Source organism: Mytilus galloprovincialis, chromosome 10 (genome assembly GCF_965363235.1).
Source record: "Mytilus galloprovincialis chromosome 10, xbMytGall1.hap1.1, whole genome shotgun sequence".
NCBI classification, from domain to species: domain Eukaryota; kingdom Metazoa; phylum Mollusca; class Bivalvia; order Mytilida; family Mytilidae; genus Mytilus; species Mytilus galloprovincialis.
Window position 1 is genome coordinate 49,040,109 of NC_134847.1, and position 27,978 is coordinate 49,068,086.

The 27,978-nt window shown below is 32.5% G+C and overlaps 1 protein-coding gene across 1 annotated transcript; it reads left to right on the top strand.

The window, feature by feature from the left end:
* Positions 1–5,621: 5,621 nt before the first annotated feature.
* Positions 5,622–11,658, top strand: LOC143049211 (heavy metal-binding protein HIP-like). Its single transcript, XM_076222926.1, has 4 exons — positions 5,622–5,681; positions 6,495–6,557; positions 9,507–9,563; positions 11,276–11,658. Exons 1-4 carry the CDS (start codon positions 5,636–5,638, stop codon positions 11,653–11,655), a joined length of 546 nt encoding a protein of 181 aa, XP_076079041.1. The 5' UTR covers positions 5,622–5,635; the 3' UTR covers positions 11,656–11,658.
* The last annotated feature ends 16,320 nt before the right edge of the window (positions 11,659–27,978 follow it).

The following is a 27,978-nucleotide window of genomic DNA, read 5'->3' on the forward strand; positions in this document are numbered from 1 at the left end:
GCAGAAAGAATGAGACTATTCAAAGAACAAAAAGCTATGTCCATTTTTCCTTGTGCGGAACTTAACACTATTGAACTGCTGGATTTCTTTCCAGCCTTAGATTATAATAGAGAATTTATCGATAACGTTAGACTCAGGTACGACCGAGTGCATTCAGAGAGAGTAAAATTTGAAATCAAAAGTGTTCATTATGAAAAGAAGTTCAAAGAGCTGAAACAAGAGCATAACAGTGTGGTTCGCAATTTAGAAAAACTTCAAAAACAAGGTGCAGATGATAAAACAGAATTGGAAAAATTACAGGAAAGCATTACTGATCTTAAAGAGGCTAATCTTCGTATTTACGATCAAAGATGTGAAGCAATTGACCAGCAATACCAATTACAGCGCGACAAAGAACGTATGTGGAATCGAATCACAACACTAGAAGACGAACTGGACAATATTCGGAAAAATACAAGAAAAGATAATTATTCAAATCAAAACTATCGATACCGAGGACGTCACAACCATAGAAGAAACTTTCGGAACAATTTCAGTTGAATAGTAAGACCCGGGACGTGTCTTCAGGGCCGCGGGAATATATGACCGGACTATTTGGACTGTGCAATGAAGTTAGTTTTAAACAACATTTTAGTAATTCTATTGTTTTAATGTATATTTAGGTTTTGCATTTATTTTATTATTCTAGACTTTGTCGTAAATTTAGGCATAAGTGTTTTACACGGATTATGTGTCATAATCTTGGACAAAGGTCTTGAATGCATTTACTCTATTTATCTCATTATTTATTCTCTGTGACAGTTTGGACTATAATTTACAAATACGTGTCGGACACTAATTACTCTTTTAATCTATTGTTATTTCTAATTTGTCATCTGTTAATCTGCTTAATCCTTTAATTGCTTGTGCTTATATATATATTGTTATTGTTTGTATGTTACATTACATTTAGTTTGGAGTTTGTTGTTCGGTCTTGCCGGACTGCTGAAATAAAAGTTTAAGGAGCGAAATCTTCCTTCTTGATTCTCATTTAGCCGGAACGCCATTTCACCCGGCTATATTGTATCATCATTTGCACAATTCCCTCGATTTTTTTTGCTAATATCTTCCACTATTATTGTACATTAACGTTTTTCTTTTGCTTTTCACATTTTGAAAAAAAATCCCCTCTGTCATTGTCTGACTAATCTATTATCTATATCTTTATCTTGTTTACTCAATAATTAAACAAATAGTTAGATTTCAACCATTGACTTATTCAATTAATTCAAAAAGTACCAAACCACAAAATAATTCTTACTACTAGTAAAAGTCTTAGTTAACAGTTATCAACTGGTGGTCAGATGTTGTCTTTGTTTCATTTAATATGGAAATTAAAAAAATGATTCATATTCTTGAGTACAAGAGATTGTTGGTACAGTTCAAATCAAAACTATAGAATTCAGTATTATGTATCACAAAATATAACACAGAAAATCCTTTATACATCATACTTATCAGACTATTTTTGCATCCCTACATTTTCTGTTCTATCAATTTTTAAATACAGATCAAGCAACTTACTGATCAGACCAGTCTCCCTTCCATTCTGATCTACCCCATGGATTTCTAAGACGTACATTGTTGCCTCTGTATGGGACCTGTGTGAAAATACAAAAATATCAAAATAATTTCTCATCTGTAAAACAGTCAATAAGTCAATAAGTAATTTTCTTACTAAATGATTGTTTGTCATAAATGTTTTCTGAATGACACTTGCATGTTTATATAATAATTTCCTTATATTGTGAGATAGCTTTATTAACATCGACCACATGCATGTAGCCTTGTATTGCAAGACAGAATTTCTGCCCCTATCCAAAATATCCTCATTTTCCAGTGGCAGTATGCATTTCCTGTATTTATTTTTTCCCCTTAATTATGCATGAAATATTTGCCACTGGACCTGAAAGGAGTAGCAACCAACCAATTACATCAAAGATCTACTATTAAATGTATAAGTTTTATCCATTTATACAAAAGAAATGGTCATGTTAATTAATATTATGGCAAAAGTCCAACAAAAATGTACTTCTCTTATACTTCTCTAGCATGGTATATCTAGCATGTTATTAAAGGGCAATTGGTCCAGTAATTTGGAATACAGTGTTGCAAGATTTTTAAATTAGAAAATAATTCACCAACAAATATATTATGCATTTTCTAATGAAAATTAAACTTTTATTGTATCTATTTTCAAATTCAAATCTAATTCATATCATTATTTTTCACGATCACATTTTATGTTGAAATGAAGATAGTAAGCATATTAGAACAGAAATAACTATAAAATAATCTCTATAAACATACCGAAGCAATTCCTGTTATGCTCTAGGCATGTCCCACGAACAAACCATTGGTCATCTCAACTTCTGGTGTATTGGCATTTTCTGGCAACTACAAAACATCACAGATATCATTTTATATGTCTTTTGTACAGTCCTCTTTCACTTTATGCGAACCAGTAGATTATGGTCCAGGTTTAAGTTACATGTTACATCTGAGTATTGAGTATATAACTATACGTAAATGAAAGCCAGGATTTGGACATGATGGTTTATAGTGATAGTATCACCAGATAACTGCATTTAATAAACATATAAATAAATATTTGTTCAAATAATCTGTACTCTTAAAATAAGGTCGACAAACCCTTAAAATAATGTAGACAATGTAAATTAAAAATGTATGTACATAAGCATCTGTCACCCAACTCTTTAAAGTTATCTATAAAGCATATTAAAATATATCTGTTTCATAATTGACAAAGAAACTATCATTGGCATGACACGGGTTATGTTCTTCTCATATATGTTATGATGGTATGATACTAAACACCGAACGGGAAGGATTTGCCTGATTGAAGTCTGGAGCTGGCATGTCAGTTAACTGCTAGTAGTCTGTTGTTATTTACCGGTATGTATCATTGTCATTTTGTTTATTTTCTTCAATAATGGTTACATCTTCTGACATCAGACTCGGACTTCTATTGAACTGAATTTTAAATGTGCGTATTGTTATGCGTTTACTTTTCTACAATGGCTAGAGGTATAGGGGGAGGGTTGAGATCTCATAAACATGTTTAACTCCGCCGCATTTTTGCACCTGTCCCAAGTCAGGAGCCTCTGGCCTTTGTTAGTCATGTATTATTTTAATTTTAGTTTCTTGTGTACAATTTAGAAATTAGTATGGCGTTCATTATCACTGAACTAGTATATATTTGTTTAGGGGCCAGCTGAGGGACGCCTCCGGGTGCGGGAATTTCTCGCTACATTGAAGACCTGTTGGTGACCTTCTGCTGTTGTTTTTTCTATGGTCGGGTTGTTATCTCTTTGACACATTCCCCATTTCCATTCTCAATTTTATAATGAACATTTAGTCCATTCAACAAAATTTTCTGCTTTTCAGTCTAAACTCATTGATTATCTTTAAAACACACAATGCTAGCTATTAGGCCAAAAAATCATTTCTTCAATTCATAAATTTATGAATCAGCAATAAAAGTGCTGAATAAAATATCTTTTTGACTTAAATTCTTCCAATAACTTACATGAATACTAGCGACCATTAAGGAATTCATCTGATAACTTTTCCATATTAGATCATATAAATTATTTTGTATCATGGACTTGTCTTTTAGATCAATATATTCTGATATTGAACCTGTCATATCTACGATGGCATCTTGTAATTTACCGCCATCTAATGCTTCATAATTACCTCGCAATCTGCAAAATCAAAAAAAATAATACACCCCTGGTACATGCAAGAGGATTCCAATCTCCATTTTAAAAACAATACAAGCAAAATTACTTTTTTTTAAAGAACATTGTCACAATTATTATAAAATCCATAACTTGATTTAAAAGGCATTATTTTGATGGGAGAAATTTCTTTTTTTACCATTTTTTAAAGTAATTTACGAGTCATATGTTCCTTCATATTTCACTTAAAAGATGAAAATGTTTTATATAGTTGAACGTCAACCAACTCATGATACCGTCCGTAAAATTTACAAAGGGATGATTTCAACTTCATCATTTGGACTCTTGGTTTAATAGCTACCTTGTGAGCAACAGCACTCTATCAAAGAAATTATGATAGGAAATACAAGCCTGGGAATATCTTATCAATGGGAAGATATATACTCTGTATGCAGGGGCTGCTGGGATGTTGCTTCATAGAAATTGAAAGTTCACAATTGGGAAGCTGAAATCATCTCTTTTGTCATAAAAATTCGTTTCATCCAACCCTCATGGTCAATTTCTAGATGTGAGTCAAGCTAAGATATGAGGCAGACTTAACTTTATCTCTAGTATCCTTTATCTCTAGTTCGATGGGATAGATTCTTTCAACATAGTCACCAAATTTTGTATTTTTTAGTGAGAGAACATCATCTTTATAGCTGATTGATTGATTGATTGTTGGTTGCTTAACGTCCAGTGGCAAATATTTCACGCATATTCAGGACGAGAACAAGTTCACAATAAATACAATAGGTAGGTTGATACAATAGAGGCCATCTGGGATGATGGTCGGGGAAATTTGGACTGCCACTGGAAAATGAGGATATATTGGATAAGAACAGAAATTTTGCCTTGCAACAGGCCACCTACGGACCCCTCAAAGAGTTGTTGCAAGCGTTCTTAACGTGCAAAGAGCGTGACACTCTCTTTACGCGAGGAGACGGATTTAACGTCCCCCTTCTGACCGGACGTGACTGCGAACTTGATACATCCCGCACAGCCAAACGGACGCCCCACTTCGGCAAGCATTTACTGCCGGTCGGGAGAAGACCAAGTGACCATATACGAAACGTGAATCAGACTTACAAACTTTTAAGTCTGGTATCATGATGTCTTGAATTAGACTTATCTTACTTGGTTAAACGAAGCATGTTGTTTTTCGTTAACTTAAACTGGTCTATACTAAATGAATTGTTTACGGGGTTGCTTTGGTGGAATGTTCACCGTAATCACACCGTCAGGTCAACATGCACGTACTATTCATAAAATAGCTATCTAATCAATTAGCATGATTAAGTATATATATATACGATCGAAAGATTTGATTTGATTTGATTTGTAATGTTTTAACGGCACATTTAAGCACCACTTTTATGCTATTTCGTGGTGGTCAGTTTTTATTGGTGGAGGAAGCCGGAGTGCCCTGGAGAAAACCACCGACCTTCTATAGGAAAACTTACAATGCTAGTAAATTAAGATTGTAGTCGAGTGCACCCGCAGAAGCGGGATTGAATTCACAGCATAATTTTGAATAGCTAGTGAATACAGTAGTAACTACTTAGACCACTCGGCCACCAGGCCCCTACTATCGTAAAAAGTTGTTGGAAAGGTACAATATATTTCAGTATAACATGTTGTAATATCATTCAAAAAATCAAAAACTTACGAAATAGATTTAATTTGTATAAAACCTAATAATATTTCCTCATTTAATCCCGAAATCGTAATAAAGGGAGCCTAAGGGCTCACTGTAGAGATTTTTGTCACTATTTTGTTTTACAAATATTTGGTAAAAAAACTTACTCATACTGTCATAATCGTCTTTTGAAACAGAGAGAAAACTTCTACAAATGGAGGAGAAACTTCTGAAGCAGGAAGTCATATTAGATGCAACAGGTAAATATTGATTGATAGTTCACTTGTATTAAGGACTCCTGTGTAGTAAAATTAAAATTGGTCACCATTCGTTTGTTTCCCGTTTAATTCTATGACATTTTTAGTTCGTTTTCGAGTTTAATTTTTGATTATTCCTGTGATTCTTTATAGTCTTTGTTTTATAGATTAGATAATCTTAGCTTTGTTCAGTAAATCTTGGAATTTTTGATCTTCAATGACCTTCAACTTCGAACTTTATTTTACCTTTAATTTCTTTTTTGATTTGAGATTTGGAAAGCTGTTTGTAGTCGAAGCATACGTCTGGCGTACAAGCTATTGAGTCTGGTATGTCTGATGAGTTTATGTAGATTTGAGTCAGTTTGTTAAACTAAGCTTCTTTCTTTATCTATCTATGAATTGTTGATGAATTTATTTCAATGAGATAGTCACCTAATTCACACCTTTAGATTCGCATATACGTACTACAGAATGAAATGGCTATCTAATCAGATACTTTGATTACAGTCTATTTCAAGATACAAGTCGTTTGTCGACATTGTTGAACCTGTTGACAGTTTCATATTTTCAGATGATACTCTTTCAAGAACTGATTATGTTGAGCACATGCGATACTGATCTCCAACTGAAGTCATACCAGTTCGAAACATTTTATGATGGTATCGAATTATTATTGTGCGAGTCGCTCCAGTGAATAGTCTTTGTTATGTACAAAAATGAAAGTCATTCAGCTTAATATTTTCACTAATGTGTTATTTCAAATGTTTGGAAAAAACTTGTCTTAAATTATATTTTCTAAATCTTCTTTACAAACAGACATAAAACTTTTGAACATGGAGAAGAAAATTAACAAAGAAGAAGTTATACCTAATATAGTAGGTAATTATTGAATTATAGATTTACAAACTTTAAGTAGCTAGCATTTGTTTCAGGCGCCATTTGTTCGTTTTCGTTTCATGCAATGATATTGTCAGTTCGTTTTCGACTTAACAGTTTAATTTTCCACGTGATTTTTTCGTCTAATTCAAATATGCTTGTGCATGATCAAACTATAAGGACTTCAAATACAGGAGTGCGCTCCTTACACAGAAACAGCTTCACCAGAGTTATGAGGAGGAAAGATTAAAAATTACACTTTGTAAATATCATAGACACCATCACGAATTAGTTGATCTATACGGTCTGTGTCGAAAGTACCTTTTTTATGAACAGATTAGACCGTTGTTTTTCCTGTCTGAATGGTTTAATACTAATCATTTTTGGGCATTTGATAGCTTGTTGTTCGGTGTGATCAAAGGCTCCGTGTTGAATGTTGTTCTTTGACCTTTTATTGCTCACCTTTACAAATTGTGCCTTGGATGGGGAGTTGTCTCATTGGCACATCTTTTTATATTTATTAACGACATTCATCACGGCTTAGATTGTAATTTACCATCTAAGTCGTTCTGTCTGCTAAGTGCCAAACCGTGACCTATTTCCGAATATGACTCTTTTGACGCATGTGAATTATTATTGCTATAGGACTCGTTAATATATCCAACATACATGTATTTACGGGAGGTTTATTTCGTACGTTGTGTTTGATATTGTGTTTTGTCTTATCATTTGTGATTTGAATTTTGTATTTATTTGGTGCATTTCACGCATGTCTAATTTGTCAGTATAGACGAGTCAATTGCCAGTTTCCTCGGAAATAAGTGCGTCACACACTTGATCATTATTTGGAATAATATTGTGAAAAGAATTGTAAGTTTTTGGATTTCTTTCCATATAATATATCAATTTCAAGATTATATATACGTAACAAAAATTCGCCACTGTCTGTGGTGTCCTGTGCTGTCGTAAATGGGAGATATTCGTTGTTTGTTTTGTTGTTCACATGTTGTAATGTACTATTACGTTATTTATTTATGCATTTCTCTGTGTTGAGTTTTCATTTGTTTCTGTGTAATGCATGCCTCTCATTTTATGAATAAATTTAAACGTTGCCATATAAGTGGGAAGTGTGGCTGACCATTTAACCAGGTTCACAAAAAAAAATTTTCTTTCTATAAATGTCCTGTACTTATTTCGGAATATAGCAATTGTTATCAAATAGTCCATTTATATTGTACGTTAGCGTTTGTTTTTGTTGGAGTTCAGTGTTTATGTTGTTCCGTTGTCTTCCTCTTATATTTGGTGTGTTTCTCTTGGTTTAAGTTTGTAATCCGGATTTGTTTTCTTTTAATGGATAGATGACTTGTTAACAGCTGTTTACTACTATTGTTTTTTATATACATTATCAGCTGTATTCGGTAAAATATTTCTGAACTTTTTGGGCATCAATGCTTTTAAACTTTTCTCAGTCATTTAAACTTTTAGAATTTAAGCGTCACTGATGAGTCTTTTGTGGATGAAACTTGCATCTCATACAATTTTATGGTAATGATAAAATTCAATTTCCAATGTCAAGTCGTTTAGAATACAATAACAATCAAAACCAAGGGGTAAACAAAGACTCACAAAACCAAAAGACATTTAAATCAACAGTTATAAATAATTAATAAGAAACAACACGAACTCCACTAAAAACCGGGAGAGAATCAGGTGGTTCGGAGGGGTAAGCATGTCCTGCACCGTATACTGCACCCGTCGTGTTATTTCTTTGTTCAGTTTGGTAATGATGGAAGGTTATTATGACTGAGGGAGAATATCCGATATGATTTCTTACACACTTTTGTCAAAATGGTCAATCAGCTTATGATGGCGACCGTAAAATTTCTTGAGTGATGACCTTGATTTGATTGATTCATAGCCCTGTCTTAGCATCTTTTGAGAAAGCAGTATTCCTCGTTCAACAAAATCAACGTACTTTGAGCTAACTCTCGAGTAACGTATCAGTTGAGACACATATACTCCATATGCTAGTGCCGCTGTGATGTTGCATCACAGAAATGGAAGTTTGACTATAGGAAAATTAAAATCATCGCGCTAGTCTAAATTTGGGTATTTAACCTACCATCAGTAGTCATTTCGAGAAAAGGGTCTAAATATGAAGCAAATCTATCTGTGTCGGTAGTCTCATTAATTTCAAGTTCACTTGGATATATTAAATGTAAGTGATCGCTGAATCTATTATTATTAAGAGACATTACACCATCAATATACAGAAAGGTGAAATTAAAAGACTTGGCTAATTTCTTTTCTCCTTTCTGTACAAGCCCTTGGATAAATTCTGCTTCATATATCATATTATGTATGAATAAAACAAGATGCGCTACCATTTAACAACAAAACAACGAAGTTCAAATTTTGCATCGTTTAATGAAAAACATAGAGAAGCAGGAAATGTTTTAATGGTATGAAACCAAATATTAATCATGTGTGATATCCTCAGGTTTTAATTAAATGTTCATGTTGTCGATTAAAAAAAAAATTAGGTATGATAAAAGGCATTATGTGCTCAACGAAATTCCAAAAAAAAAAATGTAGTGTTCTTCAATCATTCAAATGCATGTTGAGTATTCTTAGCAGTTTAATTATTTATCTCGTTTTTAAGGTTCGTCCATATATTTTCCTATGTTTAGTCAAGAAACTGTTATTGTTATGTAAATCATCATTTATTTTGTATCTGAGCAATTCTATTGGCCTAATTCCGCCTTAACATAGTTTATCCCACTTGTATTTTCATCTTTTCAGATCATATTCAATTACTTTTTGGCGAGTCAAATCAGCGGAAAATTATTAAAAAAATGTTTAGAGCGAATCTTTTTCACTATTGTATTAATGCAAATGTTTAGTTAAAATATTGCTTTAACATTATACTGTCAACATTGTCTTTTGAAACAGAACGACTACGCATGGTGGAGAAACTGGTAGAAGAGGCCCTTATATTAAATACAGCAGGTAAATTTTGAATGATAGACACACCAACTTTAGACAGTTATCTGTTTTTGTCGCTCGAACAGTTAGCTTAGTCCTAGTCTTTACTATGCAATTGCTAGCTCGTTTTCAACTAAAGATTTTGGTTAAACCTGTGATTGTGTGTGTCTCAGTTTAAAAATTCACCTTAGCTGTATTTATGTTTTATTTATTATGAGTGCTTAATGGTCCTTAACTGCGAACTTTATTAGACCTTTTTAACTTGTTTGTTTTGAACAACTAAAGAGTCTTACGTACGCAAGTTTAAGCCTTGTATCCATGCTTAGTTTAATTAAACTTGTTTACGTTTCTTAACCAAATTCTGCTGTTTTCCGGTCTACTTTATGGTTTCAAATTGAAGACCATGTTAGTAGGTTAAATTCAATGAGGATTCACCAAATTGACACTTACAGGTCAATATACAAGTAATAGCTATCTAATCTATTATTATGGTTATTTTCAACTTTTAAGATTCAAGTCTTTGTAAATAAAGATTAGATATTATAGTCACATACTTATACATGTATTCATGTTACGCAATCAATAATCGACAAAAACAATTAAACTTAAATTTTATACCGTTTATTACGAAAGTATTAAAGAATACAAAAACAGGAAAGGTTTTATCTATATTACTCCTAATATTACTCCCAGATATAAACTCAAAGACATCCGCCATAATAGTGTGAGGGTTTTTCAAAATTATTCAGTTGATGACAGCCGATTGCATTTAGTGTGTAGGCATCGGTAATATCTTTGGTTAGCTTGCTTGCTAGCTGAACCGTGCAGTCATAATAACTAAGGTAAGGTAAACTACTCTCCTTTAATAAAAGACTTGTCCGACAGATAACCAATCTATCTGTATGTAACACTAGACTACTTCGAAAAGAGGGTAGTTTGTCTTACCTAATAATGACTTCATGGGTCAGCTAGTTAACAAGCTAACCAAAGATATTACCTTTGCCTACACAGTCAATGCAATGAGCTGTAAAGGTTCTTCATTCTTTCAAATGTATTTTGATATAATTCTGAACATGTTGTTTAATGCAGGGTTATGGATATTCTGCGTTTTCAAGCCTTGTCAAGATGTTTTATTTATGTCAATACACTATGATTGTTATGTAAATTATCATTTCACCTTTTTATGATGGCCTTTTATGGTCTTGAAACTGACGAAGAAACTCATTTATATTCCTGGCAGATTCACCTTTCAGCTGACATTTTTTTACGACTGAAAATGTTAAGCACACCATTACTTCTTGTTGGCTTTGATCATTGCATGATCTTCAATTGGAACGACGGTTCATTATTATAAGTGCGAAATAATTGAAAGTGGGGAACCAGTTTAACATGTTTAGGGTAAGGGTTTGTAAGACGTTATTCTATTGAGTAAAAAAGACATTACACAAAGAGGAAAACAGACTCGAAAAAGTAAACTAACAAAACTCAACACGGAAAATCGATTATCAAATGGCAAAATCGAAAATTCAAACGCATCAAACGAATAGAAAACAAAAATCATATTCCTGACCCAGTACAAACATACACTAGAGAAGTTGGACATATTCAATTCAGGTATTTACGAAAGCTAACATTTATTTCCTTTGCTGCGACGATAAACCCCATCAGCCGAATTTCTACCAAGTGTTTTAATTCGGTTCATCTGTAGTGCGCGTAATAGAAATGTTCTTTTCCAGGTAGTGTGGCATTTACAGCATCATTATCAAATAATTACCAAGTTTATGCAGATGAAATAATAAAGTTTGATAAAGTTTGGGTGAATATTGGTGACGGATATGATCCAGAATCGGGAGTTTTTACAGCACCGAAATCTGGACTATATTTAGTTTCTAATACGATACGCTCTTATGGTAAAGACTTTCAACAATGTTCTTTGTGGTTAAACGACAAATCTACTGTATTCTCCGCTGGATCAAGCTCTTCATCTGGGACATTAAACATATTGATGATGATAATAAAAGGAGACAGAATTTGCATTAAATCGTTTGAAGATTTTAAAAAAGTAATATATGGTCATAGTTTCTCCATGTTTTCTGCATTTTTAATAAATAATTAAAAGAAAAAATAGGCCTGTTTAAATGTGTATAAGGTTCTTTATATTATGTTTTTAATTTTGATTGTAAGCAAATCAAAACGACGTATGCATTTAAAAAAACAAATGTGGATCGAGAAAAAAATGGTTTTTGTTCGATCAACGAATTACGATGGATTCAATGAAACAATAAGTCATGTAAAGATGCAATTGTGATCATGAAATAAAAATTCTTGTTTTAACGCAATAACGATCAATAAACAGAATTTGATGATATCTAAATTTACATAATATTGTTTCATTCATTGTTTTTTTACATTCAAAAGTATATAAAAAAAATCAAGTATGCATCATTTCATTCCGACAGTAGTCACGCATGGCATGACTTTTTAGTCATCCAAAGGATAAGAAGGTTTGTATTCGCTAAAAAATGCAATTTATGGGTATAATATATATTTTTTTGTTTTATACTGTGGATTCATTATTATTCATTGAATACCAATTTTCGTAAATTTCGTTGGTAAAGGGGACCATGAATTTAAATGTTCAACGAAATACAAATTTATGAAAGAAATTTATACCGAGTTTGCCAAAAAAAACGAAATCAAATATTTATGAAAATGCTAGTTTTACTAAATTCACGAAAATATCTACCCACGAAAATAAATGAATCCACAGTAATAAAGTCCTGATATGAATACAATGAACTGTTCTCAAAACATTCTGGGTGTTTCTTTGACAATTCATGTTGTTTTGTCAAAACACTAAATTAAATGTGCAATCTTACCTCCATAAATGTCTTTTGAGCGTTCCTTATAAAGGTTTAAACAACAAAAATGCAACCGAACGCTGCAAAAAGTTATATCGAGGATCTTTTTAAAACTAATTGTAGATTTGACGTTATATTGATGGGAATTAGTTGATAAAACTCATGTTAGTTAATTTTGTGCAAAAGTTGGCGTTCTTTTTACATCAGTCCTTTCAGAGTTTTCATCCTATCGTTTCAAGATGTTTATAAATGTGTATTTTATTATATTTAAAAATGGCATTATGCTCTTCTTAAAACAAGTGAAGACAAAAAAGTAGTGATGAAAATTTGTTAAAACGAGTAACAATTTTTTTGCTTGATTTTAAACTATTAAGAATGACACTCATGCTACCTGCAACTAATTGATTTATTCAAAACAACTTACCTTTATCTTGATGATAGTTTTACTTAATATACCGCCGAAATTTGCCCAAAAGGAACATTCATATAATAAATTCAATATAAACAGACGAGTGCCACATTTGGAGCAGGATCTGTCTGCATACCCTTCCGGAGCACCTGAGATGACCCCCAGTTTTAGGTTGGGTTCGTGTTGCTCAGTCTTTAATTTTCCATGTTGTTTCTTGTGTACTATTATTTGTCTGTTTGTCTTTTTCATTTGTAGCCATGGCGTTGTCAGTTTATTTTCGATTTATGAGTTTGACTGGTCCTCTGGTATCTTTCGCCCCTCTGTTATAACTGTCCTGCCCTAGATTAGCCGTATTTGGCTCTTTGGAATTTTGGGTCCTCAATGCTCTTCAACATTGTAATTGTTTGGCTTTATAACTTTTTTTATCTGAGCGTTACTGATGAGTCTTATGTAGACGAAACACGCGTCTAGCGTATTAAGTTATTAGCCTTGTAACTAATTCAGTTCTACCTAGGATAGTCTACACCTAAATCTACGACAAAAGGGACAATTTTTCGTTCCCTATTGTTGATTTACCTTTTTTGACATTTATGTTCCATTGGCACTATCTAATGGTGTTTACATGCATCAACTTGTTTGCTTTGACTGTGTTTATCGTGACGTTTTAAAATTCAATGAACGTCATCTATGTATGACTGGCAATACCTGTAATTCAGTGGTTGTCGTGTGTTACTGTATGTCAAAGTGTTTAGTTCCGTATATCATATGAACAACAAGAGTTCAACAAATTTCACAAAAAATAAACCATTTTGCGTAAATTTAGATATATGATTAGCATATTGATGAAGAAAAAAAACAGACATGTCTTCTTTCCCTCCATACTCTGCTCATAATCAATATAATGCATACTCTGGAAAATTGCGCATGATGAAAAACTGTTTAAAAGAATAAAATTGAATTTATTAATTATTGGTTTTGGTCACTTTAGACATGAATACCAAAAGTGCACTACATGCAGTGATATCTAGAGGTATAGGTTATTTCAGTCTTTGATTATATAAACGAAGGAGGACCGTACCTTTCAATCTTTCGTAGCTGATTGTGAAAAGGTACATATAATTTCCAGGTTCTTGATGGTTTTGCGGATATGTTGTATTTATTTTTCTTGTATAAGACTTATTTTGTAATATAAGATAAGTCGTGATGCTTTGTGCATTGTTTGTAAGTCATATAAGAGAAAAGAACGCATGTAACAAAGGAAATGAATAATTTAATGAAATGCAATTTGGAAATATTGCTGTTTTTTATATTCCTTATAGATAAGACCATGTCTATTTTCTAAATTCAGAAAATGCATAAAGACATAATAATGTATACTATTTACATACAATAGCCAGTGTATTGATATTGACACGATTTATATCATGATATATTCTTTTTCAAATTTCACAATTTATGACAACGTTGTTAACCAGTCAAAATTATGATAATATTCATATGATAACTATATTGTGTTTTAGTTTGGCACATTAAACTAGTCACAAATAGCCTAGCATTGTCACTCTCATGGTTTTCACTAATTAGCCTTTTCATTATATGATATAATAACATTTAAAATTTAGTTCTTGATTCCTTGTTATTCTCTAAAGTAGTTTTAAAGTCTGTACCAATCATTTCTTATACCTATACCAAACCTATTGCAACTAAAATTTTCAATTACAAACACGTTTTGCAGGATCTCGATATTGACGACTTCAAGTCTAAACCTCCTGATTGCACTTGTGCTAGTTCCCAATTCACATTTAATCCTGCTGGCCACGTTATTACCGGTGACCTCAACATTGTTAATAACACTTCTCTACGAAATGTGTTATCGGAAGGTCCGAAATATCGTGAGCCTAAATCCATCAATTGGAAATACAACTTTAAAATTTTGATGGATTCAGTTGAGGATTATGCCAGGCAATGGGCTAAGCGCGAGATGGAAGACGTAGACACTCTTTCCGAATGGATTAAGGCAGTGAGGTCGTTGATACAAATCAGAATTAAGAAACTGAATGGGTCTATCAATGCCCATGCTACGTCAATCTTTAAAGACCCAAATGTTGCAAAACACCTATCCTACCTCCATGACAAATATGTTGTTGTCCCCGCAGATAAAGCCCAAACAACATCGTTTTTGTGTGTAAAACTCATTACATTAACTGCTTGATAAACGAATTAGGTATTGACAATTCACTTGGAAACTCAACATATACCCTCACGACACTTACCAAGTAGGAAATCCTGGATAATCATAGGTCTGTTCTGTGTTTCTTTGGAATTTCAACCAAAGATGAAGAACTGGATCTGCCGTCACTGTATTGGATACCTAAACTACATAAGTGTCCTTACAAACAACGGTATATTGCTGGGTCTTCCAAGTGCTCCACGAAACCTCTTTCTAAATTATTAACATCTATTTTATCAGCAATCAAAGACGGGCTTCAAAGTTATTGTGAAACTGCCTATTATAGAGGGGGCGTGAATCAGCTGTGGATACTTAAAAATTCCAAAGATCTTTTAGAGTACATACAATCTAACTCTCTTTCATCTTGTAACAGTATTTAAACATTTGACTTTTCTACTCTGTACACTAGTATTCCACATTCCAAACTAAAAGACAAATTGAAAGAGTTGGTATTGCTTTGCTTCGTAAAAAAGAATGGCCAACGTAGAAACAAGTATCTTGTCTTAGGGAGGGATAAATCCTACTTTTTAAAGGATCTCTCTGATTCGAACAAAAAATTTTCTGAAACTGATATTATCAAGATGCTTGATTTCTTGATTGACAACATATTTGTTACGTTCGGAGGACGTGTATTTCAACAGACTGTCGGCATTCCAATGGGAACAAACTGTGCCCCTCTACTTGCCGACTTGTTTCTTTATTATTATGAGGCTGACTTCATGCAGGAACTTCTTAGGAAGAAAGATAAGAAGTTAGCAATATCCTTTAACTCTACTTTTCGCTATATAGATGATGTTCTTTCACTAAATAATTCAAAATTTGGTGACTATGTGGAACGCATCTATCCAATCGAGTTAGAGATAAAGGATACTACAGATACAGTTAAGTCGGCCTCATATCTTGACTTACATCTAGAAATTGACAATGAGGGTCGGTTGAAAACAAAACTTTACGACAAAAGAGTTGATTTCAGCTTTCCAATTGTGAACTTTCCATTTCTAAGTAGTAACATTCCAGCAGCACCTGTATACAAGGTATATATCTCCCAATTGATACGATATTCCCGTGCTTGCATTTCCTTTCATGATTTTCTTGATAGAGGGTTGCTGCTCAGAAGGAAGCTATTACACCAAGAGTTCCAAATTGTGAAGTTGAAATCATCCCTTCGTAAATTTTACGGACGCCATCACGAGTTGGTTGACCGTTATGGAATAACCGTTTCACAAATGTTATCGGATATGTTCCTTACGTCGTATCTACAATCCCCCTACCTTTCATGAATGTGACCTACCGAATTAGACTATTTACCGGATTTGTTATCACATAAGCAACACGACGGGTGCCGCATGTGGAGCAGGATCTGCTTACCCTGCCGGAGCACCTGAGATCACCCCTAGTTTTTTGGTGTGGTTCGTGTTGTTTATTCTTTAGTTTTCTATGTTGTGTCGTGTGTGCTGTTGTTTGTTTGTCTTTTTCATTTTTAGCCATGGCGTTGTCAGTTCGTTTTAGATTTATGAGTTTGACTGTCCCTTTGGTATCTTTCGTACCTCTTTTAAAGATAAGAGATCTGTAATATGTTGGCCTAATTTATTGTATCAGTGTAACTTTTAGCATGTTATATTTACATTTTGCAAGCTGAATTAATACAAAGAGAATATCAATAACGTGAAAAGCAAAGAATGCTTTGATTGACTTTGTCCTGATGAGTTCATTAGCCGTTTTAGCTCGTTCCATTTAAATATAAGTTCTTCTTGTTCATTTGACTGTATAACTTCTTTGTGTAATGAATGAATAATATCAACGGCGTTGCTAATAGCAGTTCATGCGACAACTGTGCTAGCTTTAAACATTAAATTAAATGTATTATGGGATGGTTTTGGTATTATTCTTGCTAAGAGAAACTGCGTCTTCTGAAATTAAGAAATATTAAGAACACGTGTTTCAAATCCTCCACTGTTAACATACTGTTACACACTTTTGAATAAATATTAGTCCGCTGGCCTGCCCGAGGTCAGAACTATTCAGGATAATTTTGAATAAAGTAATAGAAGAGGGGCAAAAGATATGTTGAATATAGTAATAGAATTCGTTTAATCAAATCTTCACAAAAAATTCTGTAATGAAGCTTACCAAGTAGGCAGTAAGATAAACGTTCATAAATTAAATAATCGAGCATATATGTTGATATTCTACGACTATTTTAATAGTATTTTGATATCTGCTTTCGCAAAAAGGTAACGCGTTATATCTTCCGTTGTTCAGGTTACAACACAAAATGAAAGGACATGGCGATCCGTTTTTTTCCATCATGAAATTGGAGCACCCGTAGAGTATCATAGACCTTTGGTAGGAAAACTGACAATCTTGGTTAATTAATATTAGAGTCGAACAAAACTATTTACAACTTTAGTGTCGAAAGACTAGTTTTCAGTAGATCAACAAGGTCCTTTAGCAAAAGGTACATTATTCAATATTCAAGTGGAAAAATTTATAAAACACGGAACGTAACGTCTTCCAAACTTAGATTTAGTTTTGTTCACTTGGTTTTTTTTCTCTCTCTGGAATTTAATAGGACATATTTACAACTGTTTTTTAACATTTTCATTTGTTTATATATTTTCCTGGCATTTTCGATTTTCTAGCACATTTTCCTTGGACATGACACTTCCTGTCTGATTGCAAAAAAAAATGTTTACAAAAACAATGGTTTATACAATTTATATTCATACAATATCAAAAAGACAATTTTTGAATATTTGGTACATTTCAGGTTATTTGTCCCGCTCTCACAACTGATTCTTCATATGCTAATACCTGCTTTATTAAACTTTTATTTTTATCTAGTAAATGACTGAATACTAAAAGGATTCATTTTGATTCCAACAATTGTTTAAAATGTGCCCGTCTGAAAAGAATAGTCGACAAATACAAAAGGGTCATTCAAACTCAGAAAAAATTGAAATGGAAACGTCATGGCAAAAATAAAGATATAAAAGCAAACAATAGTATACAAAACAAAACATAGAAAAATGAAGTTTAAGTAAGTAAACATCTTCGTCATAGTTAATTAATACTACAGTTGTGAGCTAGAACCCAGAACATGGTAGGTGCATTTGACTTCAATCTTAACTGACAACGAATATCAGCGGTCCTGTCAATGGTTCTCTCCGACTCTCCGAGCAATTTGGCTTCCCCTACGAAAAAATGGCCGTCACTTAATAAATATTTAATACTTTTAATATCTTTCTATTTGAAAGTGGTGGTGAACCCCATTCAGTCAATCTCCGTTGGTATTTTATTTTTTCTTGTCTATTGTTTAATTATGCTGTTTTGTAAATCGTGGATAACAGTCTTACTTTATAGACTAATTGATAAGGCTCTTGACACCTTTGGCATTTATTATAGACAATTTTTCTGTACTTTTAGTTTGATTGTTTCATCATCTTCTGTATTGCTGAACCATTGCCTTGTCTATATGTATAACAAATATAATTTAAAGTTTACGTAATTTGATGATGTCAGTTGCACGTCAAATTCTCCTGATTTTCTTCTAAATCTCTGTCGGATTAAGTAAAGATGTTATCCAGCTGACCAAGTTTGATAGAAATCTATCGATTACTGCTCCCCTATAACCTTTATCTAAAACTGACAATTTTTCAATTTTCTTCGAACAAATCCTTGCAGGAGTCATTTGAAAATTCCAATAATTTCCTCAATGAAAGCAAATCTTGCCACTTTGCTTCCAATCTTAGTATCGAGTTTCAATTGTATGAATTGATTATCAAGTAGTCCTTCGTGTCGTCTATTAATTTTAAACTATCAACACTAACAAGAATGATTTTTATACGAGTAGAATAAGTGATACTTATACTTTAAAAAACTCTTTACTTAATACTGCAGTTTCTGTATTTGAGATTTTCCATCTATATCACTTGGAGCATTGCAACATGGACTATGCATGCCAAAGTGTACGGAACATGTTCAGTCTTTAAATATATTCATTTTTTTCTAATTTATGTTTTAATATGTATTGCTTTCAAATTTTCAAAATTTTTTGTTGGAACTAAATAAATATTTGCTGTTAACATATAGTCTTCTATTTCAATCAAAATAATTAAAATACTTTATAGCAGTAATTGAAACATGTTAGTAAATCTTCTATGATGTAAATACAATTGAGAATGGAAATGGCGAATGTGTCAAAGAATCAACAACCCGATCATAGAACAGACAACAGCAGAAGGTCACCAACAGGTCTTCAATGCAGCGAGATAAAGTATATTTTACCTACCTTATGACATTCTATCTACAATTGACTCACACGCATGTAGAACTTTATCAATGATGAAATTTTTCAAGAAAATCGAATCTTTTATAATGCACGTTCATATGACGACAATAAAGTTTGCAAATGACGATAACGCACATCAATTCACTTAACACAAATCGAACAATAAACAATGATATTGCTTAGCTTTTCAATTTCTCTAAACCCTTTATTCTCTATCATCCTTTTTTCTTAAGATACAAGAAGAATGTCAAATTAACAAATCAATGTTGTAAAACGAGGATTTGTTAAAGAACCGCGTCAGGTTTTCTCTTAACTTCTAGCTAAACAAGAATATAATAAATGAAGGTGCATATGTATATACATGTATAGATAATGTTATGTCTCATTTTAATTAACTGATAAAAAATGTAATAATACATTCCAATAAAAACAATCAAAGACCTATCAAATAACGGAATATTTTCCATTCATTTGACAAGTATGCACAGGTATGTATATATATTTTAGATGTTTATAGCAATTTTAATAATCATATGAAAATTCCAATTAAGTACATGTATTGATGAAATGAATATTCATAGAACATCTTTATATTTGAAGTTGCTGGTATATCTTTTGAATGATATATTTGAACTATGATGTGTGGTGTTGTTGGCGACACTTTAAAGTGGTTTTCTTCTTGGAGGGAGAAAAAAATAAATATCCTACCGTGGTAAAAGCTGAAAATGGAATATTATTGCAAAATATAAAAAGAAAAGGATTATTTTGCAACTAAGAATGCAAGATAAATGCACGAAAACAGATTATGTTCAATGGTAAATATAGAATATCTCGGAAAGCACGAATGCCAGCAGAAGAAAAAGAAAATATATTCATTCCGCATAATAAATCATCATTTCCTCACCACTCGAATATCAAATGGTCGCCTCCTTAAACTTTATCATGAAAAAAATCTTCATGTGTGTCATATCCATACATCTTATGTATAAAAACGAAATAAGATAATTAAGAAAATAAGACAACTCATCTGTTAATTTTTTTTTTAAATATTCAATAACAAGAATGTGTCCATAGTACACCGATGCCCCACTCGCACTACCATTTTCTGTATTCAGTTGACAGTAAAATTGGGCTCAAAACTCAATTTTGGCCTTAACATCAGAAAGAGATAATAGCAAAAGCAACACATGCAGTAATTTTCAAATTGATTGGACTAACTTCATCAAACAAACGGATGCACAGATCGGAATTTCCCTAGGTGGGTCATACCAATAGTTCTATCAATAACATGTATTGACTATGTCATACTAACCTTTTATTAAATCATGCTTCTGAAGCAACGAAGGGCTGTTCAAACTTAGAAATTTCAAAACCAAGGATGTATGAAAATGTATATATACGTAGAAACGACATACCCTTAACACAGATTTAAAATAATAGCCAACTTTTTATCTTTGAGAACTAAAAATATCTAGCAGGTTCGGGTGCATCCAAAGCAAAGTATGCACTTTTTTATCGCGTTTTTTTTTCAATTAAGATCCATCAAGTCTGTGTTCTGCCCTTATAAAACTTAGTGTAGTATAAGTCTGAACTATTTGTCAAATCATTGTCTAGACAAAACAATATTTTCCATTCATTTGACAAGTATGCACAGGTATGTATATATATTTTAGATGTTTATAGCAATTTTAATAATCATATGAAAATTCCAATTAAGTACATGTATTGATGAAATGAATGTTCATAGAACATCTTTATATTTGAAGTTGCTGGTATATCTTTTGAATGATATATTTGAACTATGATGTGTGGTGTTGTTGGCGACACTTTAAAGTGGTTTTCTTCTTGGAGGGAGAAAAAAATAAATATCCTACCGTGGTAAAAGCTGAAAATGGAATATTATTGCAAAATATAAAAAGAAAAGGATTATTTTGCAACTAAGAATGCAAGATAAATGCACGAAAACAGATTATGTTCAATGGTAAATATAGAATATCTCGGAAAGCACGAATGCCAGCAGAAGAAAAAGAAAATATATTCATTCCGCATAATAAATCATCATTTCCTCACCACTCGAATATCAAATGGTCGCCTCCTTAAACTTTATCATGAAAAAAATCTTCATGTGTGTCATATCCATACATCTTGTGTATAAAAACGAAATAAGATAATTAAGAAAATAAGACAACTCATCTGTTAATTTTTTTTTTAAATATTCAATAACAAGAATGTGTCCATAGTACACCGATGCCCCACTCGCACTACCATTTTCTGTATTCAGTTGACAGTAAAATTGGGCTCAAAACTCAATTTTGGCCTTAACATCAGAAAGAGATAATAGCAAAAGCAACACATGCAGTAATTTTCAAATTGATTGGACTAACTTCATCAAACAAACGGATGCACAGATCGGAATTTCCCTAGGTGGGTCATACCAATAGTTCTATCAATAACATGTATTGACTATGTCATACTAACCTTTTATTAAATCATGCTTCTGAAGCAACGAAGGGCTGTTCAAACTTAGAAATTTCAAAACCAAGGATGTATGAAAATGTATATATACGTAGAAACGACATACCCTTAACACAGATTTAAAATAATAGCCAACTTTTTATCTTTGAGAACTAAAAATATCTAGCAGGTTCGGGTGCATCCAAAGCAAAGTATGCACTTTTTTATCGCGTTTTTTTTTTCAATTAAGATCCATCAAGTCTGTGTTCTGCCCTTATAAAACTTAGTGTAGTATAAGTCTGAACTATTTGTCAAATCATTGTCTAGACAAAACAATAATTTAGTTAGAGGCTTATTACTTTTCTGTATCAAAATGTGACTTTGAAGACCCATCAACTACAAATTTCAGTTCGTATAAGGATCTTAAGCCATAAAAGCAATATTTCGATATCGAGTATCATAACCATCATTGCCCATTTGTAACGACAAACCAATGATTCCTTAAAAGAAACAATACAATATACATCGTTAAGATCAAGAGACAGATACATGACCTGTTCAACGATAAAATGAAGACGTATGCTGTCTTATTATAACAATAACAATGTCGTTAGACCAGTTTCCCCAATCAAAAATAAAACTTCTCTGCGATCAAAATCGCATTTCTGTTATTCAATTATGCACAGTATACTTTTATAAGTAATCTGAAAACTAAAAAGTTTACCCCCAAAATAATTGCAGTCAGTTCGACTGTATTTTCTACTTTAATTTAGGTGTTTACCAAAGTTTTCTTTGAGGTGTAGAGAAAGAATAAATAGCTAATTTTTTCACCAGACGACCAATTTAAAACATGATGAAAAAACTCCTCAAACATTACTATTTATGGAATCCAGCATACATATAGCCTGTCCCAAGTCAGGAGCCTCTGGCCTTTGTTAGTCTTGTATTATTTTAATTTTAATTTCTTGTGCACAATTTGGAAATTAGTATGGCGTTCATTATCACTGAACTAATATATAATTGTTTAGGGGCCAGCTGAAGGACGCCTCCGGGTGCGGGTATTTCTCGCTACATTGAAGACCTGTTGGTGACCTTCTGCTGTTGTTTTTTTCTATGGTCGGGTTGTTGTCTCTTTGGCACATTCCCCATTTCCATTCTCAATTTTATATAGATTGAATGTACGATAAGGACTCATTTGCTGAATGTTTTCCTTAGATTCTAAAAAGGCGAATTATTCCATAGCCTAAATATCATGTCATGTCATGTATTACAACTTATATTGGTCTATGGAAAAAATTAACAAAATATACTTTAAAAATAAACTACACTCAACTCCGCCTGTTCTATTCCTTATATTGTTTAAGTTCAACGGAGGTATGGCCAATTTCCCATATATCAGCTACAATCTCACAATAATAATCCGAAAGTTGTTGCAACTTTTTATTACTCAATCTGAATTGTAACAATTTAAAATGAAATACTACATTTCCGTTTAGTTTTTCAACAAAATTTTATACATCTGTTTATTTTAAATAGAATGTTGGTTTTTGATTTAGAATATAATTCGTGCACATGAATAGATATATACTTACAATTTTACGGAATTACAGTTTTAAATTATCTTTAGTTTTTTCTTATTTGTTTATATGTTAAAAAATTAAAACAACCCTATATCATCAGGAACTCTCAACACCGCAAATTAGCTTTTTGAAATAAAATAAGGTAATAAGTGTTCTGATGAAGCAGTTGTGCACACATTTTATCACATTACCAACCTTCATTAAGATTTCTAATCTAAAAAGATTGCCTGTGGTAAACTTAAAAAAAAAACAGGACCATCTTCGCTAAAAGGTAGAAATATAAGGGTTGTAATTCGGACTTTAATTTACGGCGAACTAACAGCCATATCCAAATAATGACGACTACTTAATCGCATTAGAGAAGACAGATTTTGAATAAAATTTTACGATACCATACACTTTCCGATAAAAAAAAGTCCACGAAGATCATGAATTGAATTTTTAATCGGATTAAATAAAGGCAACAGTAGTATACCGCTGTTCAAAACTCATAAATCCAGGGACAAAAAACTAAATCGGGGTAACAAACTAAAACCGAGGGAAACGCATTAAATATAAGAGGAGAACAACGACATAACACCGAAACGTAACACACACAGAAACGGACCAAGCATCAGACAAAACACCACGAGAATAACAAATATAACATGAAAACCAAATACATGAATTAGGGATAGACAAGTACTGTGCCACGTCTGATCTCAATATCTCAAAAATAAGAGAAAATACAAACGACTCAACGTTAAAATGCAACACACACAGAAACGAACAATAATATAACAATGGCCATCTTCCTGACTTGGTACAGGACACTTTTAAGGGGGAATAAAAGTGGTGGGTTGAACCTGGTTGAAACTAGTTTTTTTTAAATATTCTCAAAATATGATTCCTTAAGAAAGATACCAGACTTATCAATTGTGTAAACAAAACGCGCATTTCGCTGACAATTAAGTAAAAATCATATCCGACGCCAATTAGAGGGGATTTTGTTTTCAGGAAACCACATAAAGTATTTTTTTTTTTTAGTTTTGATGTCATTTAAAAGAGGGACGAAAGATACCAGAGGGACAGTCAAACTCATAAATCGAAAATAAACTGACAACGCCATGGCTAAAAATGAAAATGACAAACAGACAAACAACAGTACACATGACACAACATACAAAACTAAAGAATAAAAAACACGAACCCCCATCAAAAACTAGGGGTGATCTCAGGTGCTCTGAAAGGGTAAGCAGATCCTGCTCCACATGTGGCACCCGTCGTGTTGCTTATGTTATAGAAAAAATCCGGTAAATAGTATAATTCGGTAGGTCACATTCATGAAAGGAAAGGTGATTGTAGTTACGACGTAAGGAACATATCCGATATCATTTGAGAAACGGATATTCCATAACGCTCAACCAACTCGCGATGGTGTCTATAAAATTTACGAAGAGATGATTTCAACTTCACCATTTGGAACTCTTGATTTAATACCTTCCTTGTGAGCAACAACCATCTATAAAGAAAATCATGATAGGAAATGCAAGCACGGGAATATTGTATCAATTGGGAGATATATACACCGTATGCAGGTGCTGCTGGAATTTTGCTACTTAGAAATGGAAATGTCACAATTGGAAAGCTGACCCTAATTGTCATTTTCTAGATCTAAGTCAAGATATGAAGCCGACTTAACTGTATCTGTTATATCCTTTATATCTAGTTCAATGGGATAGATGCATTCGACATAGTCACCAAATTTTGAATTATTTAGTGAAAGAACATCATCTATATAGAGGAAAGTAGAGTTATAGGATATTGCTAACTTCTTATCTTTCTTCCTAAGAAGTTTTTGTATGAAGTCAGTCTCATATTTTAAAATAAGGAAACAAGTCGACAAGAAGAGGGGCATAATTCGTTCCCATTTGAATGCCGGTAGTCTGTTGAAAACACGTCCTCCGAAAGTAACAAATATGTTGTCAAACAAGAAATCAAGCATATTGATAATGTCAGTTTCAGCCCGTCTTTGATTTCTGATAAAATAGATGTTGATAATTTAGAAAGAGGTTTCTTGGAGCAGTTGGAAGACCCAGCAATATACCGTTGTTTGTAAGGACACTTATGCAGGTTAGGTATCCAACACAGTGATGGAAGATCTAGTTCATCATCTTTTGTTGAAATTCCAAAGGAGCATAGAACAGATCATATTTTTCATGAAGGTAGGATAAGTGTTTGGAAACTTTTCCATGTTTTGTTTAATATTTAGCAACAACTATATGTGCATGTGCAGGACTAAAACACCTAAACATTATATCATATAGGTTGATTTTGTATAGTTAATGGTTTGAAAAAAAAAACCTGAAATTTTCACACAAAGTAGAAATGACATTTGGTAGTCACAAAATAACCCATTATATATTCACCAATTGTATCAATGATTCCCAAACGAAGCATAGAACATATGGGTATCGGTACAACACATTGTATATATCAATGATTACCACAGAAGTCTTTCACGATCATCATTCATGATGAGGTCCGCATAACTGTCTTTAATGTCATTGTTTAGAGCCCTTATGTTTGCGACTTTCACAAATGAGAGGTTTCGCTAGCTATAAAACCAGGTTTAATCCACCATTTTCTACATAAGACTAATCTGGAATATGGCAGATGTTATCCTTTCGTTCGATGTGTTTCAGCTTTTCTCTTTTTGCATTTGTTAAGGGACTGTCTGTTTTGCATTTTCATCGAAGTTTGGTATTTTTTTTTTTAACTGTACCTATTTAGGTAGTTAACTTCCCTGTAACAGTAATATTTTGTCAATGAAATCATGACGTAACGCGAGCCCTGTAAAAGTGCACCTAATTACAGATATATAGTCAATAAGTCAATTTAATCAACCTGTTTGACATGAAGTTCTGTAATTAAACGACCCGCACTATCCAAGTATTAAATATATGTTGGATAACAAATATTAAATATATATATATACATATATATAAGTCTGAAAATTACACCAAACAGTGTTAGAGTTAGATTTTATACTGACAAATTATGTATATAAACGAGTCTAAATTGAAAACTATGTTCAAACCTATGATTGCATTGGATAAAAACTGCAATTTTTATACGTGTGCATGTAAAACAAACTTCGTTGTAGAAGGGTCTAAAAACAGCATAAACAACATTTTCCAAAAGACCAAAAATGTGAAAAAGTATATTTAAACAAAACGCATTTGACTTACAGGTCGAACAACTGATGTTCTTTAACCCTGCTGACTGCCATTGGCAATTGCCAAATAGAATTGATCACAAGATGTAACAAAATGAATCTTAATATAAATTTAATACTAAACAGAAATATATATATATATATATGTTGCTACTCATTAGAAGAAAAGCAACTTTTCACTGAAATGTTGACCGGAAATGTGTGCAATATTTTAGGAAATGACTCAATGATATGATAAGTTTCTATTAATTTGTTATGTAAATTAAGAAAACAATATCTAAAAGAAGGCAGTAATCTATCTGTGTTAGAAGGGTCGTTTGAATATTTGAAAATTCTCCTCGATACGATACATTGCAGTGTAATTTACTATATACACAAAACAACCTTGTTTAATGGTCTCAAAATAAATAATGAAACGTCGATTATATATGCCGTTGTCTTTCTTTGATGCATAAATTTTATCAATCAATTTTATAATCCTGTAGTATAAAAGATAGATACCAGTTAAATAGCCACTAGCCAATTATAAAATCTTAGTGCAAGCTTTTGGAAATACTACCCAGAATACATTGGATTCTGGACGGAAAATTGTAACGATTTGAGAAACATCTTCTATTAAAATTTTATAAACCAAACACGGTTTTAATGTTGAATCCACAATTGTCTACATTTTCTGTACCGTGTCAGGAATATTACAGTTGATCTCATTTTTTGTGTGTGTTTGGACCTTTGATTTTGCCATTTAATAAAGGACTTTACGCTATGATTTTTCCTTGGCGTTCGGTATTTTTTTGTTTGTTAACAAAAGACTCATGAAAGACATTCGAATCATTTCGTTTAAAAGGCCAGCTAGAGTACGAAGATGAAGATCATTTAAGGTGGTACCTAACACCTGAACTAAAATTAATTTGGCTGCTTTAATTGTCTTAAAATTTTGACAAATTATTTACTTTGACCCTTTGACAAAAATATAAAAATATCAAAAATATTGAACCAACCGTTAAATCAGAAAAATTACACTGGTTATATAGCAGTTTGACAAACACTTATTTTGCTCATTGAGAAGCTTAATATTCCCTTAAGAACACAACGTCATTAAAACGTTCTGCTGATTTTACAGAGTTATCTCCCTGTAGTGTTAGGTACCACCTTAAAACCCAAAAAGTTCCGAATGATTTTGCCCATTAAAGCTGGAACAATCTATAAATGTGGTTGAAAATCCTTAGTAGTTCGAAAAATTAACTAAATGCAAGCTGATATCAAGCTTAGTTAAAAAAAAAAAAAAAAGAATAATGATTGAAAACACGTATTTTCTATGAATCACTATTTCAACTGATTACACGTATAGTAGTCTAATTACTCCGCCTATATATTAATTTGTAGTTTACAATATATAT

Excerpts from the sequence above, each read along its gene's own strand:
- LOC143049211 (XM_076222926.1), top strand. The coding sequence starts at position 5,636 with ATGGAGGAGAAACTTCTGAAGCAGGAAGTCATATTAGATGCAACAG. Across the intron at positions 6,558-9,506 it reads AGTTATACCTAATATAGTAG|AACGACTACGCATGGTGGAG; the intron begins GTAATTATTGAA and ends CTTTTGAAACAG. Across the intron at positions 9,564-11,275 it reads CCTTATATTAAATACAGCAG|GTAGTGTGGCATTTACAGCA; the intron begins GTAAATTTTGAA and ends GTTCTTTTCCAG.